This window comes from Mandrillus leucophaeus, unplaced genomic scaffold (assembly GCF_000951045.1).
Source record: "Mandrillus leucophaeus isolate KB7577 unplaced genomic scaffold, Mleu.le_1.0 Scaffold46, whole genome shotgun sequence".
Lineage (NCBI taxonomy): Eukaryota > Metazoa > Chordata > Mammalia > Primates > Cercopithecidae > Mandrillus > Mandrillus leucophaeus.
Window position 1 is genome coordinate 139,952 of NW_012104920.1, and position 18,345 is coordinate 158,296.

General features: G+C 48.3%; 1 protein-coding gene across 4 annotated transcripts in view; it reads left to right on the forward strand.

Moving 5' to 3' along the window:
* The window catches only part of MYH10 (myosin, heavy chain 10, non-muscle), a 152,444-nt gene that overhangs the window by 119,928 nt on the left and 14,171 nt on the right, over positions 1 to 18,345 (forward strand). For all 4 annotated transcript variants that reach the window (XM_011994479.1, XM_011994480.1, XM_011994481.1 and 1 more), the window contains 9 exons: positions 757 to 928; positions 2,385 to 2,597; positions 6,433 to 6,577; positions 7,924 to 8,130; positions 11,209 to 11,313; positions 12,546 to 12,698; positions 13,416 to 13,664; positions 13,924 to 14,136; positions 15,877 to 16,089. In XM_011994479.1, coding sequence (XP_011849869.1) covers positions 757 to 928; positions 2,385 to 2,597; positions 6,433 to 6,577; positions 7,924 to 8,130; positions 11,209 to 11,313; positions 12,546 to 12,698; positions 13,416 to 13,664; positions 13,924 to 14,136; positions 15,877 to 16,089 — 1,670 coding nt within the window. The remainder of the gene's footprint in view (positions 1 to 756; positions 929 to 2,384; positions 2,598 to 6,432; positions 6,578 to 7,923; positions 8,131 to 11,208; positions 11,314 to 12,545; positions 12,699 to 13,415; positions 13,665 to 13,923; positions 14,137 to 15,876; positions 16,090 to 18,345) is intronic.

An 18,345-nucleotide genomic window follows, 5' to 3' on the forward strand; every position in this document is an offset into this window, starting at 1 on the left:
AAAAAAAAAAAAAAAGAAAAAGATATTACTTTCATAAACCATTTGTACTAGTATATGGTTCTTCTGCTGAGGAAGTACCCGTAAGCACATGTGCTTTTTCACTCACCTGTTTGATCAGGCTGTGACACTCGGTCTCATCCTCTCAGCACATTGGTTCCTGCTGGAGAACACAAAGGCATAGAGGTCGCTGTGAGGAAATAAATCATTCAGTGAAATAGATCACTAGGGCTAACTGGGGGATCGCTGCAGAATTTTAGAGGGGAGGGTGGAAAAGAGACCTGGCCCTCTCTGCCCGCTCTTCTGTCTCCTCTCTCCCAGTACTTGAGGACGGCAGTTTTCTTGGTTCAGACCAGGGGTTCCCATGGAAAAGGGGATGGGGTGACAGGCAGCTACAATTGCTGCCCCAGCACCTGCTGAGCCACTTTGCAAACCTGGACACAGTGATGGGTTTGACATGAGAGGATTCTAGGCCCCTTCGGCTCTCACAGTGTGGTCTCACCTCCCATGAAAGGACATCCTTAGGACACTCAACTTCTTCCTTAAAATTCCCTCCTGACACTAATTTATCTCCCCTCCAGATCTCGGTGGGTTTGAAATGACTGAGCAGTTGACATCAGGGCATGACCATGTCATCAGGGCAGTGACATGCTTTTGAATAAAATGGCTTATTTTCAACTTGGCTCAGTCTGAATTTTAGTTGATTCCTGTGGTGAGTGACTCGGTGTGTTGAAGAACTTCTTATGTCTTGCCTTAAAGAACGCTTAAAGAAGGAAGAAAAGACTCGTCAGGAACTGGAAAAGGCCAAAAGAAAACTCGACGGGGAGACGACCGACCTGCAGGACCAGATCGCGGAGCTGCAGGCGCAGATTGACGAGCTCAAGCTGCAGCTGGCCAAGAAGGAGGAGGAGCTGCAGGGCGCGCTGGCCAGGTCTGTGGCCCCCAGCTGTGCTGCATGGGAGCCCGTGGGGCTGAGTTTCAGCAGACTGTTATGTTCGGGAGCATCCAAAAACCCTGGGAGAGTGAGATGGGGTCTACTCGCTGTTGGGTGTGACCTGAGAGAGTGAAAAGTCCAGGCGTACAGATTTTGTGTCAGGGCAGCAAGAAAGTCTCATAAACCATCTCAATATTTATATTTAATATTTAATACTTTAAAATGACAAATTATATTATGAAACCCTTGGAAATTCATACCAGAACAAATTATTTCACCATAACAAATGTTTTGGTCTCTGTACATTACAGATTAACTGCAGTATGTTTTATTTATTTATTTTGACATAGTGTCTCACTCTGTCACCCAGGCTGGGGTGCAGTGGTGCAATCTCGGCTCACTGCAAACTCTACTTCCTGGGTTCAAGCAATTCTCATGCCTCAGCCTCCCAACTAGCTGGGATTACACGTGTGCACCACCACACCAGCTAATTTTTGTATTTTTAGTAGAGATGGGGTTTCACCATGTTGGTCAGGCTGGTCCCAAACTCCTGACCCCAAGTGATCCATCCGCCTTGGCCTCCCAAAGTGCTGGGATTACAGGCGTGAGCTACCACGCCCAGCCTGTAGTATGTTTTAGAACTTGAAGGGAAATCACTTTTCAGAAATTATATTTCTCCACTGAGAGCATGATTCAATAATCAGTTCTAAACCATTCAGTTTAGAATGCAAATCAGATGTAATAGATACGTCTAATGTTTCATTTCTTTATAAAGAATAACTATTTGGCTACATGGTTGTAATACTTGGAGTTTATAATGTGTTACAATCAAAATCTTACAAGAAAAATCTCCCTTACCTCAAACATCCCAACTATTCCCAATCAGAAAAATCTTCCAACATTTTAAACCACAGACATAAACAAAAAGATGCCCTATGGAAGAGAGGCACCTGGAGGGTGTGAGGATGAGAGCCTCTTTTTTCCACTGTGTTCTTTGAGCATCCCTGGTTTGGCTGGGTTCTGGTGTGTTCTCTGAGCATCCCTGGTTTTGGCTGGGTTCTGGTGTGATGGAGGAGGTCACTCCTTCATAGTTAGAAGCAGATTTTTAACTATAACAGCCTTTGACTTCAGAGTAAATGTTTTCGTATTCTAAGGGCTAAAGTAAGAGTGTCCTACCTTTTAATGGAGAAGCATGGTCGTTTGGAAAGGGGGCTGGGCTGGAATCTAGTTCTGGCTCTGCCATCATTAGCTTTGGGGCCTTCAGCAAGTCTTCTACCCAAGGACCTCCTCCTGCCCTCGCAGGTGCGGAGCATCTGCACCAGCCTCAGGCCCCAGGAGGAGGGATGTGGGACTGGGGTCTCGTGGAGAGGTGCTCAGGGGCTGGGGCTCCCCTGAGAAACAGGCCATCCGGGCGCCGTCTCTGAGTGCCTCTTGTGCCCGGGTGTTTTAACAGAGGTGACGATGAAACACTCCATAAGAACAATGCCCTTAAAGTTGTGCGAGAGCTACAAGCCCAAATTGCGGAACTTCAGGAAGACTTTGAATCTGAGAAGGCTTCACGGAACAAGGCCGAAAAGCAGAAAAGGGACTTGAGTGAGGAACTGGAAGCTCTGAAAACAGAGCTGGAGGACACGCTGGACACCACGGCAGCCCAGCAGGAACTACGGTGAGTGTGGGAGAGGGAGCAGGGCCCGGGCGCCTGCCAACCTCTCCACCGAGCCCGCGCAGAGAATGCCTGGTGTGCTTGCTGTCTCTGAGAGGTGGTGTGCTTTTCCTCGTGATGGCAGGTGGAACGGTGATTAAATAGTAATGGTTAGAAACAGACCAGCCTATGGGTAGAAACACCTGTGCAGGGTACCCCACTTCAGCAGAGTAACTGATGTTAGTAGTGTGAGTCCTAGGGTAGACAGCAGACTGAGGGACACAGAGTGAGAGGGTGTGATCAGAAAAGCTGTGGTCAGTGATGGATGTCTAGGGAGGGACAGTGACAGCTACACACAGAGGGGGGCAGTGAAAAGAGATTTATAGATAGATAGGACCAGAGGGAGAAGGGTAAACACAGGAATAGGAGGAGATACCCAGGAGGCCAGGCACTTATGCTGGCAGTGCCAGGTGGTGTGAATGGTGTAGGTAACCAGCTGAAAAGGGAAGGGTGCCTTCACAAGGGTGAGAAGAAGGCTGGTGCAGGCACTGGGACAGAGGTGTGCAGTGGGCAGAGGCATATGCAGCAGCATGAGCCAGCAGCCGGGGCGGGCATGAAAAAGGTGACAAGCATAGGTGAACATGACCAGAGAAGGCTCCCGGGTAGAAAACTGCAGCATGGCAGCCCGCGAGTCGCAGGAGAGCCCTAGCGGTGAGCCGGTGCGCAGGCCTGGAGGTGCCGGCCCGCTGCTCCCACGGACTCATAGGTGTCGTCACTGTGGAGAGCAGTGTCGGGGGTGTGCCAGCTTGCTGTCCTGGCAGAGGCCGTCTGCTCCCTCCCACACTCACACTGCCAAGTGCCTCAGGGCCACCCCAGGAGTCCCAGCCAGAAGGGAACCCTCGCCGCCTTGGCTGGCTGCAGGCACACCTGCTGGCTCTTCCAGGGTGTGAATGATGGAAAGAATAGCCCGTCACCCCGGGGAGCTGCTGGGGCCTGAAATAAAGCAAGAAAGACAGAGGGAATTATTTATGAACGCAAGTGTGGCCAGAGAGGCCGAACGTGACCCAGAGCAACCAGGAGGGAAATGGGTTGTGGTGAAAACCAGTGCATTTCCCCGGAGGACACGGATGTCATCAGCTGGGTCCACCCAGCAGCTGGAAACCTGGGCACTCGGTCGTGGAAAGAATGACATCGTGGTGTCCACAGGGCAGGCCGGCTCGGTAGAGCAGCGAGACTGAGGTCAGATGGTGGGTGTGGGGGACTCTCCATGCTGGAGGGCAGAGGGGTGCGCCTTGGAATGTTGGCCATGATCCTGGCCATGAACATGGACAGCTACGGCAGCCGGACAGAGGTTGGTTGGTTTTTGTCTTCAGTTTTTCCCCAGAGAGAGGAAAACCCCATCTGAGCCAGGTATGGTTTGAGGCTTCCTACCCCACTTTTTTATTTTATTTTATTTTTTATTTTTTATTTTTTTGAGACGAAGTTTCACTGTTATATTGCCCAGGCCGGAGTGCGATGGTGCGATGGTGCGATCTCGGCTCACGATAACCTCCGCCTCCTGGGTTCAAGCGATTCTCCTGCCTCAGCCTCCTGAGTAGCTGGCATTACAGGTGCCTGCCTCCATGCCTGGCTAATTTTGTATTTTTTAGTAGAGATGGGGTTTCTCCATGTTGGTCAGGCTGGTCGCGAACTCCCGACCTCAGGTGATCCACCCACCTTGGCCTCCCAAAGTGCTGGGATGATAGGCATGAGCCACCGCGCCCGGCCCTTACCCCACTTTAGCAGAGTAACTGCTTTTCGTAGTGTGAGTCCTAGACTTCTCTTTGATATGTCTGCTTTTTTAAAATCTAGAAACCACTGAACTAGACTTGGCTGAACTCTCCACTCCCAGCTGGGCTTTTGACTGCAATAGAAAATAAGGTTCTGATCATTTTTCCATCCAACCCTTGCAAAAAAATAAATGCGCGTATTTATTAAAACCATGCCTATGCTCAGCTGTAGCACCCACTGATTCTGTTTTGCCTGCAGCTCAGACGTGTCCTCCATTCTTGCTAAGGACCCTTAAGAGAATGCAAACCACCCTCCCTGGGCCCTAGGTCTTCCCATGATTAGTATAAAGTAATAGTCCTCTGTAAATCATCTACTCTTCTGCAGACGCACTGGCATTTTAACTTTCTTGAGGACTTTTGACAAAAGACTACAATAAATTGGCTTGTTCAGCCTGGAGAAGAGAAGGTGAAGGTTTCCTTTGACCATTGGGTTCAAGCAGGGACGAGGAACACACACACACAAAACTATTTTCCCAAAAGACAACGTGCTGCTAGTTGGAGAGATTTCCCTAGAGTCTGACCAATGAAGCACTGGCCGCTACAGTGAGCTGAAATAATCTCGATGGGAGCCTTGTAGAGGACAGGACCAGACCAGCACGTCTTTGACCTGTGGCTGGGCCAGTGGAACTTGGGGCTGAGCTAGGCTGGACCGCAAAGAATCCTCAGTGATTCCTTCTGGCTGGGCTACATGTGACCATGGAGCTGGCAGCCACCAGGCCCTGTTCTCTTGGCACAGGGATCTCTCAGCCAGCCCCTGCATCTCATGACTCCATGAGAAGAGAGGTGAAGAGAGGGAAAATGTGTCCACATGGGAATCAGTGTGTGAATCACTGTTCTAAGTTGTGACATGTTATAAAGTATAGAGCAAGCTTGCTAGAGATGTGCTTCAGGATTAGTGTGAGGTTGTAGCTAATTCAACAGTGCTAATATAGGTCTTAGCAGGAGCACTGTTTACCTGACTGGCTTCTGTCTTCATCAAGCTCGTGCTTAAACACGGTGCTCAGATTAACAAATTTAGAGTGACTCGCCATGGGGAGTAAGATCTCTTCTAGAAAGTGAATAACTCTGGTTATTCAAGTTACCCTGTATTTGTTACAGCCAATTTTAAAAATATTAGAAAGCCATGGAAAGATACTTAATGCTAATGTGACCTTCATACCGTAAAGTGTAGGTTAGATAAAACCAGTTTATGTCAGAACATTCCAATTCTATGGCCATGGACCTGCTGTGTTCTCATATCAAACATCAGAGATCCTTTCTGAACCCTTTGAGCTGCCTTTTAATTTTCCTGCCCCTCCAAAAGATAACGCCCTCCTCCCCAACCTCAAGCCATTTTCTAGTAGAGTTTTGGGAGGATGTTAGTTAGTTCATTGTGGCTTCTTCACATGAATGTTAGAGTCTTGCTTTGTTACAGTGCAACGTCCTGATTCATTTGGCCTTTGCCACCGCTTCACTTTTGAAAATCTCTGGGAGACTCCCTTTTTCCAGTTTTATTCAATTCTGTTGAGCTATGTCAGGCAGTTTGGCATCTTGTGTTAACCAATTCCTGACCTCCAGTGAAACCAGACTGCCCAGAACAATTTGAAGACCCCCTAGGGATGTCACCCTGTGTCTTGATAAGTCAGATATGGCAGGGAAGTTGCACTGGTTTTTGTTTCGTTTGGGTTTTTTTTGGTTTTTTTTTTGGGGGGGGGGTTGGTTTTTTTTTTTTAAAGATAGGGTCTCACTCGCCCACGCTGGCATGCAGTGGTACAGTCATAGCTCATTGTAGCCTCAACCTCCCAGGCTCAAGCGATCCACCTTAGCCTCCCAAATTGCCAGGATTACAGGCATGAACCACTACTCAGCTCTCTAGGAGGATTTCTGATATCACAGTAATAGACCTGCCGGCCTACTGGAAATAGCACATCAAATATTTATTAAAGGAATTTATGTAATATTTAAAACAAAAACAGTACTTTTTCAAAAAGAAAATGTGTTTCTAATCAGTCAGCTAATTCTGATCTCTCTTAAAAAATGTCCTTCTCTAGTACAAAACGTGAACAAGAAGTGGCAGAGCTGAAGAAGGCTCTTGAGGAGGAAACTAAGAACCATGAAGCTCAAATCCAGGACATGAGACAAAGACACGCAACAGCCCTGGAGGAGCTCTCAGAGCAGCTGGAACAGGCCAAGCGGGTAAGGGAGACCCTGCCGTGTGCTGTGGCCTGGAGAAAATCCGCCAGCAGACCCACTCCCATCCTATCTGCCCGTTCTGTTCAGTCAGGTATTGATTATGCTCCAGCCTCTACACGTCATTGAGTGGGCTGCTGGGTACCCAGTTGCCAAGGCAGGAGCGGCTTTCTGAAAACACACTGTCTACTTAGGGAAAAAAGCCAGATGCAGATGCACGGATCCAGCCGCCATCTCAAATCACACAGTCCTCCCCAGTGTCTCCTCTCACTAAGTCCTTCTCCCAGTGGCTTCACTCAAAACCCTGAATGATTTGAAAGTCATTCTTCCCTTACTTGTCCGCTGCCAGTAAGCCACAAGTCCCGCCACTGTTCCCCTTCAGGGGTTCCTGACATTCATCTCTCCCTTCTTGTCCTTCCCTGCCTGTGATCTCACCACAGCCACCAAGCAGTCTTGCCTTTCATTCATTGTTCCCGCTTCTGTATCTCAGACATAGGCTTTCCGTTCTGCTGAAACTGAATTTCATGTGCCCTGTGACTCATGCCACCCCCCTGTGCAGACTGGCCTCCATGACTTCCCATAATCATCCTTGCCTTTGTGACTTGGTTCTTGCTCCGGTTTCCCCATCTCTCTGTTCTTTGCCTAGCCACATGCCACCTTTTAATTTAGACAATGACAATATTAACATTTACAGAACATTTACATTTGTGTCAGGTACTGTGCTAAGTACCCTACGTGAATTGCCTTCCTTAATCTTGGTTACAACCCTGTGGCACAGTCTCCTATAATTCTCATTTAAAAGACAAGGAAACTGAGGCCCAGCGGTGTTAGGTAATTAAGCCGGGGTCACACAGCTGGTTCGTGGAAAGGCAGCCTGAGGCCAGACAGTCTGGCCCAGATTCCCATGTGACCACCTTACTACACCCAATCGTGTCCCTGAGGCAAGATGTCATTGGAGACACATCCTGTTGTGACCACCCTGCCAGGGGTGCTTGCTCCTGTTAGTACATGTAAAACAGTTTTTACACTGACAACACTTGTTTTATACAAAGGACAGTGTGAGTGAGTACGCTGCAGACATGACACTTGGCATCGACAAGGATCATTACTTAGCACAGTGAGCCCCTAACTACCTGCATCTGCTCCTCAGAGCAGTACGTACGCGTGTGTTCCTTACACAGAAATCCTCACATTCAGAGAACAGCAAACATTTTCATTCATTCATTCATTCATTCAACAAATGTTGATCACAGGCTTACTGTGTGTTAGGCACAATTCCGCAGACTCAAAAAGCACTCCTCTGTATGGAGTTTTAGAAAATAGTGAATTATGTTTTCCCTTCCGTCTCCTAGTTCAAAGCAAATCTAGAGAAGAACAAGCAGGGCCTGGAGACAGATAACAAGGAACTGGCGTGTGAGGTGAAGGTCCTGCAGCAGGTCAAGGCCGAGTCTGAGCACAAGAGGAAGAAGCTGGACGCGCAGGTCCAGGAGCTCCATGCCAAGGTCTCCGAAGGCGACAGGCTCAGGGTGGAGCTGGCAGAGAAAGCAAGTAAGCTGCAGGTAAGCCAGAAACCTCCGCTCTACACACATCCCACCGTAGCATGTCCCTAATTTACCATTGTATCCCTCTGTGCAATCAGAGACCCACAGCCAGCGTGCTGTGTAATACCTGACAATTGCTGTCCAGTAAATACATCGAGTCTTAGGTGTCCCTAGTGTCTGTTACTTCGATGAAGTTAAATAATTCTTATTTTAAGAAGAAGACAGCATGAATTGGACTTGATCAGTTCCACCTTGAATCGTGTTTATAGTTGCTTGAACAGTTTTAAGCACTTCAGCTTCTCCATTAGTCCAGTAAATAATAGGAACAATGGGCCAAAAAAATTATACTTCATATTGGCAAAGATTTGCAAGAGTTTTATTTTTTTACACTGCTGGTATAAATTAGTGCAACCTTTTTTTTTTTTGAGACAGAGTCTTGCTGTCGCCCAGGCTGAAGTGCAGTGGCGCAATCTCTGCTCACTGTACCCGCCATCTCCCAGGTTCACCCTATCCTCCTGCCTCAGTCTCCCGAGTAGCTGGGACTACAGGCGCCTGCCACCACGCCCGGCTAATTTTTTGAATTTTTAGTAGAGACAGGGTTTCACCACGTTAGCCAGGATGGTCTCGATCTCCTGACCTCATGATCCGCCCGCCTCAGCCTCCCACAGTGCTGAGATTACAGGCTTGAGCCACTGTGCCCGGCCTAGTGCAACCTTTTCTAAAGGACAGTTTGGCAGTCTTAGATCACGAGCCTTAAAACTGGGAGTATCCTTAGACCCGAAAAATCCACGTCTAGTCATTTATCCTAGGGAATTAACTAAGGATGTACACACAGAGTCAACCTCAAGAATGTTCATTGCAGAAGTGTGTACAAAAGTATAGTCAGCCCTCAGTATCCACTGGGGCATTGAATCCAGGACCCCCTGCAGATACCAAAATCTGCTGATGCTGGAGTCCCTAATAAAAATGGCATAGTATGGGGCCGGGCATGGTAGTTCACACCTGTAATCCCAGCACTTTGGGAGGCCAAGGTGGGCGGATCACCTGAGATCAGGAGTTTGAGACCAGCCTGGCCAACATGGTGAAATCCCGTCTCTACTAATAAATACAAAAAACTGGCCAGGTGTGGTGTTGCACACCTGTAATCCCAGCTACTCGGGAGGCTGAGGCAGGAGAATTGCTTAAATCCAAGGAGGTGGAAGTTGCAGTGAGCCAAGATCATGCCACTGCACTCCAGCCTGGACAACAGAGCAAGACTCCATCTCAAAAAAAAAAAAAAAAAGGCGTAGTATTTGCATGTATGCACATCCTCCCATATACTATAAATCATCTCTAGATCACTTATAATACCTAAGACAATGTAAATGCTATGTAAAAAGTTGTTAGACTGTATTTTTTAGGAAATAACGACCCAAAACAGTCATGGTTTTAGGAAATCACCCGAAAGAGTCCTGAACTATACATGGTCAGTGCACATGCAGGGGTTTTTTTCTGAATTTTTCTTTTTTGTTTTTTTGAAACAGAGTCTTGCCTCTGTCGCCCAGGCTGGAGTGCAGTGGCACGATCTCAGTTCACTGCAAGCTCTACGTCCCAGGTTCACGCCATTCTCCTGCCTCAGCCTCCCGAGTAGCTGGGACTACAGGCGCCCGCCACCACGCCCGGCTAATTTTTTGCATTTTTAGTAGAGATGGGGTTTCACTGTGTTAGCCAGGATGGTCTCCATCTCCTGACCTCGTGATCCACCCACCTTGGCCTCCCAAAGTGCTGGGATTACAGGCGTGAGCCACCACGCCTGGCCCTTTTCTGAATATTTTTAATACATGTTTGGTTGAATCCACAGATGGAACCTATGGATAGGAAGGGCTGACTGTGATTGGAAATAACTTTAATGTTTAATACGGACTTCTGTGCATCCAGCAAAAACAATATAGTCAATGAGTCCCTTTTGGTAAGAAAAGATGTACATCCTATATTGCCACATTGAAAAAGCATTACAGAGCTGTGTTGTGTCAGAGGCCCAAGACCACATTACAGTACATGATTCTCCAAGGCTCCAGGACTCAGCAGAGAGGCCTGCCCATGGCACACTGCGCTGTGGCTGTGCCGCCATCCACCTTCCCTCAGCTGGTGTGATGAGGACAGGCAAGAACCCACGGTGCCCTGCTGCCCCTCTGCGTCCCTCTGCTTCTTCCCAGCGCCAACTGTCATCAAAAATTATAAAGCATCTTATACCATGAAGATTTGTTTGGAAAATATTTTAGAAATATTGAGAAGGAAAAAATATTATTCATTAAATCTGACCATAAGAAATAGCTTAAATATTCATGATGAATATATAATACCAGTTTTTTAAAACCTTAAAGAACTTCCGGCCGGACGTGGAGGCTCACGCCTGTAATCCCAGCACTTTCGGAGGCCGAAACCCTGTCTCTACTAAAGATACAAAAAATTAGCCAGGCGTGGTGGCGCACATCTGTAATCCCAGCCACTCAGGAGGCTTAGGCAGGAGAACTGCTTGAACCCAGGAGGCAGAGATTGCAGTGAGCCGAGATCGTGCCACTGCACTCCAGCCAGGGCGACAGGGCAAGACTCTGTCTCAAAAAAAAAAAAAAAAAGAAACTCTCTTGTATCCCTTTTATAGAAGCCTCAAGTTCGATAAGAATGTGAATTATACTTTCCTCCCAAAGCACGTGGTTAACGCATCTTCATGTGAAGCAGCACCAAAATCAAGCACCTGCTGGCCTTTCAGCCTCCCCACAGAGGATACAGTCACTCTTTCAAAGGCTTTGCTTTAATTTTCATCTCTTCATGATAAAAATAGAAGGTAGAAAACCAGTTAGGAGACCCCCCGCCGCCCCATCCTTTCCATGGGTAGAGACTGTTAAGGTAGCCAGGGAGGCAGGTTCTAGTACCTACTTATTTGAGCTCTGTTTGAAGGCAACAGACTCTTGGTGGTGAGTCTTCCTTAATTGAATGGGTAGTTTCAGGTTCACACTGCCCCCGAGTTCTCTATTTGTGTTCTGTTTAAAAGCTGTGTTTCTAGACCCTTTCTGCTCGCTTACTTTTGAGTTGAATTTAATCTTTTGCTCTTTACAGAATGAGCTAGATAATGTCTCCACTCTTCTGGAAGAAGCGGAGAAGAAGGGGATTAAATTTGCTAAGGATGCAGCTAGTCTTGAGTCTCAACTACAGGATACACAGGTATTCCACGGGGAACAAGGGGTCTTTCTAATAACTAACATTTCTGTAGTATTCAAGCTGGTGAAATATGCTGGCCCCAGAGTTGTCTTCTATGTCACCTCTTACTAGTTTTATGTCATACTTTCATTTGGAGCCAGGCTTGCTACTCAGGATTTCTCCCTGGAAGCTCAGTGTCTTCATGTAGAGCCTCTGGGGTTCCTGTGTCCGGCAGGCATGTGGGTGGCCTCGGAGGCAGCTGCACCTGCCATTCACTGCCGCTGCCTGCACAGTGGTTTACCCAAGCCATGGTCCTGCACACAATGTCTTGCTGGCCGTTTTAAATAAGATTGTTTCATTATGGTTGGAATTTCATTGTGCTGACCTGTGGGAAACAGTCCATTTTGTAAAAGGGTGAGTTGAGGCTTGCTTATCAGATGGTTAAGACCTGCACCGCATCATCCGTTAGGGATGTTTTTAAGTCAGCTACAGGTTACTTGAAAATAATGTAGCACTTTATTCTTGGAGTTTTACAGCTTAATTTTGTTAAATTTACAAACATTTATGAGTGTTTATTTGTCAGGCTTTAGGCTAGGTGCTGGGGATTAAAAAAAATCTCAGGCCGAAAGTGGAATGATTAGGCAGTTGGGGATAAATTCATTTTAACTGAAGCATACCATGCATGACAAGGCACGGCCTGGTGAGTGAGACTAGAGGAGGCCAGAGCCAGAGCCCAGAAATTCTGCTCCACACGACTAATGCCTCTGAAGATTTCCCAGTCTGAAAGTAACAGGAAAGACATGTTTGTGCTTACATTTTAGAAGTCAGTCTGGCAGGAAATATAAAGGAGGGAATGCCTAAGACGGGAGAGGTGATCCCAGGGTGAAGGGCTGAGGGCCTGAACGAAGACGGGGCAGGGGATAGAGAGGAAGGGATTCCAGGCGTGACTGAGGAGATGCAGGGTGTGGTGGGGGATGCAGGAGGGGAGGCCTCAGGGATGCCTGGAGGCTCCAGCCTGGGCCCTTGGGTGGACGGCGCCGCCATTCATTCTTCAGGGATCAGTCTGAAGCAGTGTTGGTGTGAAAAACTTTTACGAAGTTACTGTGTGTGTTTTTAAATCGTCTGTGTGTGTTAATGTCACTGGGTGTTCTCATGCACTGAGGCACTCTCTTATGACATGAATTCTTTAATACAGGTGTATTTGTTTTGGTGATAAATATAACGGAAGTGTTGCCCTTTTGAAAAAAAATACACAGGAGCTTCTTCAGGAGGAGACACGCCAGAAACTAAACCTGAGCAGTCGAATCCGGCAGCTGGAAGAGGAGAAGAACAGTCTTCAGGAGCAGCAGGAGGAGGAGGAGGAGGCCAGGAAGAACCTGGAGAAGCAAGTGCTGGCCCTGCAGTCCCAGGTGCGCGTCCTCTTTAGGAAGCCGCGGTGGCCTCGATGTGTGTCTTCAGCAGCTCCTGGCCCTGCTTTGCCGGGCTGTCTCAACTCCATTTGGGACACTTAATTAGGTTGTACTAAATTAAGCCCATTAAATGGTTTTGCTTTGACCCAGCCACATGCTGGTTATAATGCTGGAAGCCCTTAAAATAAGGACCTAGGACTGTGTCAACGATGTAAAATTTCAATCCAGTTATCATTTTAATAGACTGTTAGCTAAGAAATTAAGTAGTGACCGTCTAAGATTCATTTATTTTAAAATCACAGTATTGATTTTTCTTCTCTCAAAATATTAAAAACAAAAGTTTTCTTCTTTTTTCTTCAAATTCAAAAACTAATTGAGTTCTTATTTTTTCTTTTTTTTTTTTGAAACAGAGTCTCACTCTATCGCCCAAGCTGGAGTGCAGTGGCATGATCTCAGCTCACTGCAACCTCCACCTCCTGGGCTCAAGTGATCCTCCCACCTCAGCTTCCCCAGTAGCTGAGACTACAGACAGGCGATTTTTGTATTTTTAGTAGAGATGAGGTTTCACTATGTTGGCCTGGCTGGTCTCGAACTCCTGACCTCAAGCGATCTGCTCGCCTCGGCCTCCCAAAGTGCTGAGATTACAGGCGTCAGCCACCATGCCCAGCCCCAATTGAGAACATTAATACTTTCTGTTTGTCCTTACACAAAACCTAGTTGGCTGATACCAAGAAGAAAGTAGATGACGACCTGGGAACAATTGAAAGTCTGGAAGAAGCCAAGAAGAAGCTTCTGAAGGACGTGGAGGCCCTGAGCCAGCGCCTGGAGGAGAAGGCACTGGCGTATGACAAACTGGAGAAGACCAAGAACCGCCTGCAGCAGGAGCTGGACGACCTCACGGTGGACCTGGACCACCAGCGCCAGGTCGCCTCCAACTTGGAGAAGAAGCAGAAGAAGTTTGACCAGGTGGGTCGGCCACGCGTCGTTTCCTCCTGGCAGGGCTCTTGCTTTTGTTCATATGGTTTAAAATCATCTTATTTAAAGGCAATTAAATGGGATACATATTTATATCAAAATTGGAAAAAGGGGGAAGCAAAAAAAAAGGAAATACAAGAACACCATAATCTAATGGCAGCACTCTGGCGACACATCAGCCACGCAGTGGAAGAGAAAAGCTGATGCCGCTGTTTCGGCTTTTCATGTTCCCCCATCCCCTTGTGCACAGCTGTTAGCAGAAGAGAAGAGCATCTCTGCCCGCTATGCCGAAGAGCGGGACCGGGCCGAAGCCGAGGCCAGAGAGAAAGAAACCAAAGCCCTGTCACTGGCCCGGGCCCTTGAGGAAGCCCTGGAGGCCAAGGAGGAGTTTGAGAGGCAGAACAAGCAGCTCCGAGCAGACATGGAAGACCTCATGAGCTCCAAAGACGACGTGGGGAAGAACGTAAGTCGCTGGCGGGGCCCACACTTCCGCACGGGAGAGCATCCCAGGGGCCTGGGCCTTCACACGGGAGCAGGCGGCTCCTTGGGGGTGCCTGAAGGACCTGGGAACGTACAGCCCAGCCACGAAGCCATCTAGGAGTGCTTAGGCCTGTGCGTGAGGAGGGGGTTCAGGTCTTCTGGGACCGTTGTCAGGTTCTCTGCAATCTCCCCCCAGCTCTGGCTGGAGGTGAACGTGTTTCTTCTTCCTTTCACTGCCCTCCCTGCCCCAGCCTACACCCTGGCAGGGGGGCCTTTCAACAAAAGGTGTCATGGTTCTGCCGTCACAGGTAGTTGCCAAACATGAGGTGAGTGGGGACCTGGAGAGGAGGAGGAGGAGGAGGGAATGGCAGCTCCCTCTGACCCGGTTCTTCCCAGGGAGGCCCCACTGTTTTCTTGGAGAGCTTCAGTAGCTTTGGGGGCTTCTCCACAGCTTAGAAGCTTCTGTGGCACAGTTTCTCTTTCCATTGCATACATCTTCCACAGGAGCTGCCATGACACTTACTGACCCTACGTCTCTCCCTTAGCGTATGACGTGTTGAAGATAGCAAAACAAAGCCAGGCCTGGTGTCAAAGGCAAGGTTCCCTGGCTCCTCCACAGGCTTCCATTCTGACCACGGGAAGCCACTTAAGCTTTTGAAGCCTAAGTTTCTTTATCTGCCAGAGGGACATTATACTTGCCCAATTTCATGAAGTTACTGCATCTACTTTGAAAAGCACAAAGTCCTCTAAAAAGGTAGGGTCTCATTTTCATGGGCTATGGGCCATCTGGCCACATTATACCTCAGCGAAGTGGCCCCTCCTTCCTGCTGGGTCTCCTACAACTTGGCACCCAGGGACTAGCCCCATGGACAAGAAGAGGCCACTGAAGGTAGAAGTGGCCATGGTTACACAGTGAAATGTGGAGAACGCTACAGTTGACTTCATGTTCGTTTTCTGTAGCATCAACACTCACACGTTCATCCCACAAACATGTCTTTTGTGCCTACTGAGCACCAGACACTGTAGAAGTGGGCCTTCCTCCTGTCCTAAGATTCTCCACGCCTGTCCCTGTGAGAACTGCGGTGGTCCTGGACCCCAGAGCGGGTGCACAGCAGCACCAAGGCCTCCCTCCAAAGGCTGCCGCGATAATCAAAGGGCACAGGAGGTGAAGCTCTCAGCACAGTGCTTGGTGCAGAGAATGAGGGAAAGGGTGCTGGGGGGATCTTTGCCCAGAGAAAGATCAAGGCCTCTGTACTGTGCCCTGCTTGTTAGGCCGAAGCCACCCGAATAGTCAGCAGTTTCCACATGTGCTTTTCAATACGAATGATCTTTTCTACAGCAAGAAGAGGTGTACTGTCATACTTGCTCCTCACAGACAGCAGGCAAGGGGTCAGTCAACAGACAGGTTCCCTGATATGGCTGTTTCCTTTGTTCTTTGGCTCACTGAAGAACTCTCAGCTTAGAGGTCATCAGAGGAGGATGACCAGAGAACATGTGTGAATAAAGAAATCTGCACTGTAGTTCTGAGCTGCATACACTGAAATGGAGAATAGCAGCAGCCTTCGGGGGAGAGGGAAGGATGTGTGTGCCTGTGGCAGGGGGCCGGCCCAGGGGGACCAAAGTGGCCAGCATGCCACAAGTGGGCCTGTAAAACAGGAAGACTGCTGTTCTTCCCACGTGCCTCCGCCCAGGTCAACTCTTTCCTGATGCTTCGGTGGTTTAGGTTCACGAACTTGAAAAATCCAAACGGGCCCTGGAGCAGCAGGTGGAGGAAATGAGGACGCAGCTGGAGGAGCTGGAAGACGAACTCCAGGCCACGGAAGATGCCAAGCTTCGTCTGGAGGTCAACATGCAGGCCATGAAGGCGCAGTTCGAGAGAGACCTGCAAACCAGGGACGAGCAGAATGAAGAGAAGAAGCGGCTGCTGATCAAACAGGTAGGGCAGAAGGCACAGCCTCCACGACAAGGGGTGCAGGCTCTCAAAGCCCAGCTCTGGGTCAGTATCCTGTTCATTCATGTTAGAACACATCTGAGTAAACACAGAGTAACACAGAGAGTAAAACGAATTTATTTGGTCATTTGAGAATTTTATTATTTAAATGTTATTGTAATTAGTTTAGGTTTTTCTGTTACTCAGACAGTATCATTGCTGCTTGCACTTATCAATTAGAAAGCCCTCAGTGGACTCCCAAAGGAATCTGGGGTTGGGTTCAAGCTCCTTGTCTTAGAATGTGGGTATAGGAAAGAATTGATGCATCCCAGACACAGTGATTTGGCAGGTGTCTGCGGTTCAGATCTCAAGTCCTAATAATTAGATCACTCTTCAGAAGGAAAAAGAGCAGATATTTAAATTTGTCATTTTATAGAGTTGTTATCCATGTATAAATTGTATACTTTTCTGAATGTATATTAGACACTTTTCTGCATGTATGTTAAATTTATAGTCTAAAACTTTAAATATGAATTGTGGATATTTTGCCAGTCCCTTCCAGTTCATGGCAATAAGTCTTGGATTTGGCGGGGGTGGGGGTGTGTGTGTTTTGAGACGGAGTCTCGCTCTGTCACCCAGGCTGGAGTGCAGTGGCACGATCTTGGCTCACTGCAACCTCTGCCTCCCAGGTTGAAGTGATTCTTCTGTCTCAGCCTCCCAAGTAGCTGGGACTACAGGCACACGCCATCATGCGCGGCTAATTTTTGTATTGTTAGTAGAGACGGGGTTTCATCGTGTTGGCCAGGCTGGTCTCAAACTCCTGGACTCAGGTGATCTGCCCATCTTGGCCTCCCAAAGTGCTGGAATTACAGGCATGAGCCACCGTGCCCGGCCAGATGTGGGATATATTTAATTTTGCTTTATTTTGTTATTTTCACTCCACTAATTATTGGTCATTTATTGCTGGATAACAAATTACCCCAAACTTAACAAATTATTGCAAACTGTGACAACATTTATGTCACAGTTTCTGTGTGTGAGGAATTGGGAAGCGATTGAGTCAGTGGTTCTGGTACAGTCAGGACCTTGGCCCTGGCTGCATCATCTGAAGGCCCGACCGGGGCTGGAGGAGCCATGCCAAGCTGGCTCATACACGTGGTGTCAGCAGGAGGCCTCGGCAGCTTGCCACATGGGCCTCCTGAGTGTCCTGGAGGAGCTTCAGGAGAGAGAGATCCAAAAGAAAGCAAGCAAGGAGGAAGCTTCTGGGCCTTTTATGACCTAATCTCCCAAGTCTCATGTGATCACTCTTTTATTGTTTGTCAGAAGCCAGTCACCAAGTCTGGCCCACATTCAAAAGGAGATTATGCTCTAACTCTTTAAGGTGGGGAGTATTAAAGAATTTGTAGACATTTTTTCAAACCACCACACTTTGAAATTCATGTTAAGTGGCTCTACATTAGGTGCCTCCTGCTATCCTGTGCCTTGAGGTACAGCCCCAGGTCTCTGCAGAATTCAGCAAGTAGATGACGAGCGCCTCTGCATTATGCGGAAGCAGCTGCCCTGCTCCTCGTCTCCCATGCCAACCCCTGCAGAGGAGCAGCAGCAGCGGCCCTGTTTCTCCCCTTTGGAGAGGACCAGTGGAGCCACCACTTGTCAAGCCTTGGTGCCTCCATACCAGCTCCCACACCACCCATCATCCTCTTAGCAGGAAGCGGAAGCTCTGTGAAGGCAGGGACCTTTCCTTGCTCACCTGAGCTTCCAGCTGCTAGAACACTACCTAGGGCATAGGTATTTATTAAGGTATTTATGACCTATACCTTAATAAATGCATGACAAAGCATTTATTTGTGGCTAAATAAGTGGACAAAGCAGGACAGGTTGAGGAGGCCAAGTCAAGGCAGTGACACACGGTCCCTGTGGACTCGGGCTGATAAGGTTTGGAGCTCAGCAGCTTCGTGTCTGGTCCCCGTCATTGGTGACGGAGGCGTTGGGATTTGGTTTAAGGACTCCAGAGCACCTACTTCTGAGCATCCCTCACACAGTGTGAGCGTAGGGCCCCATCCCCATGCACACTAGGAGGCTCACTGAGCGAAGAGTGCCGCAGAGTGAGTGAGTGGCTGACAGGTGTGTCCCCCTCAGTTTCCTGCCCACATCTTACTCATCCTCACGCTCCCATCTGCCTGCTCCAGAGCTGGCCTTCATTCCATCCCTCCTCCATTGGACAGCTTTGACTGCTCCCCCCTTCCTGCTTATCAAAGGCAG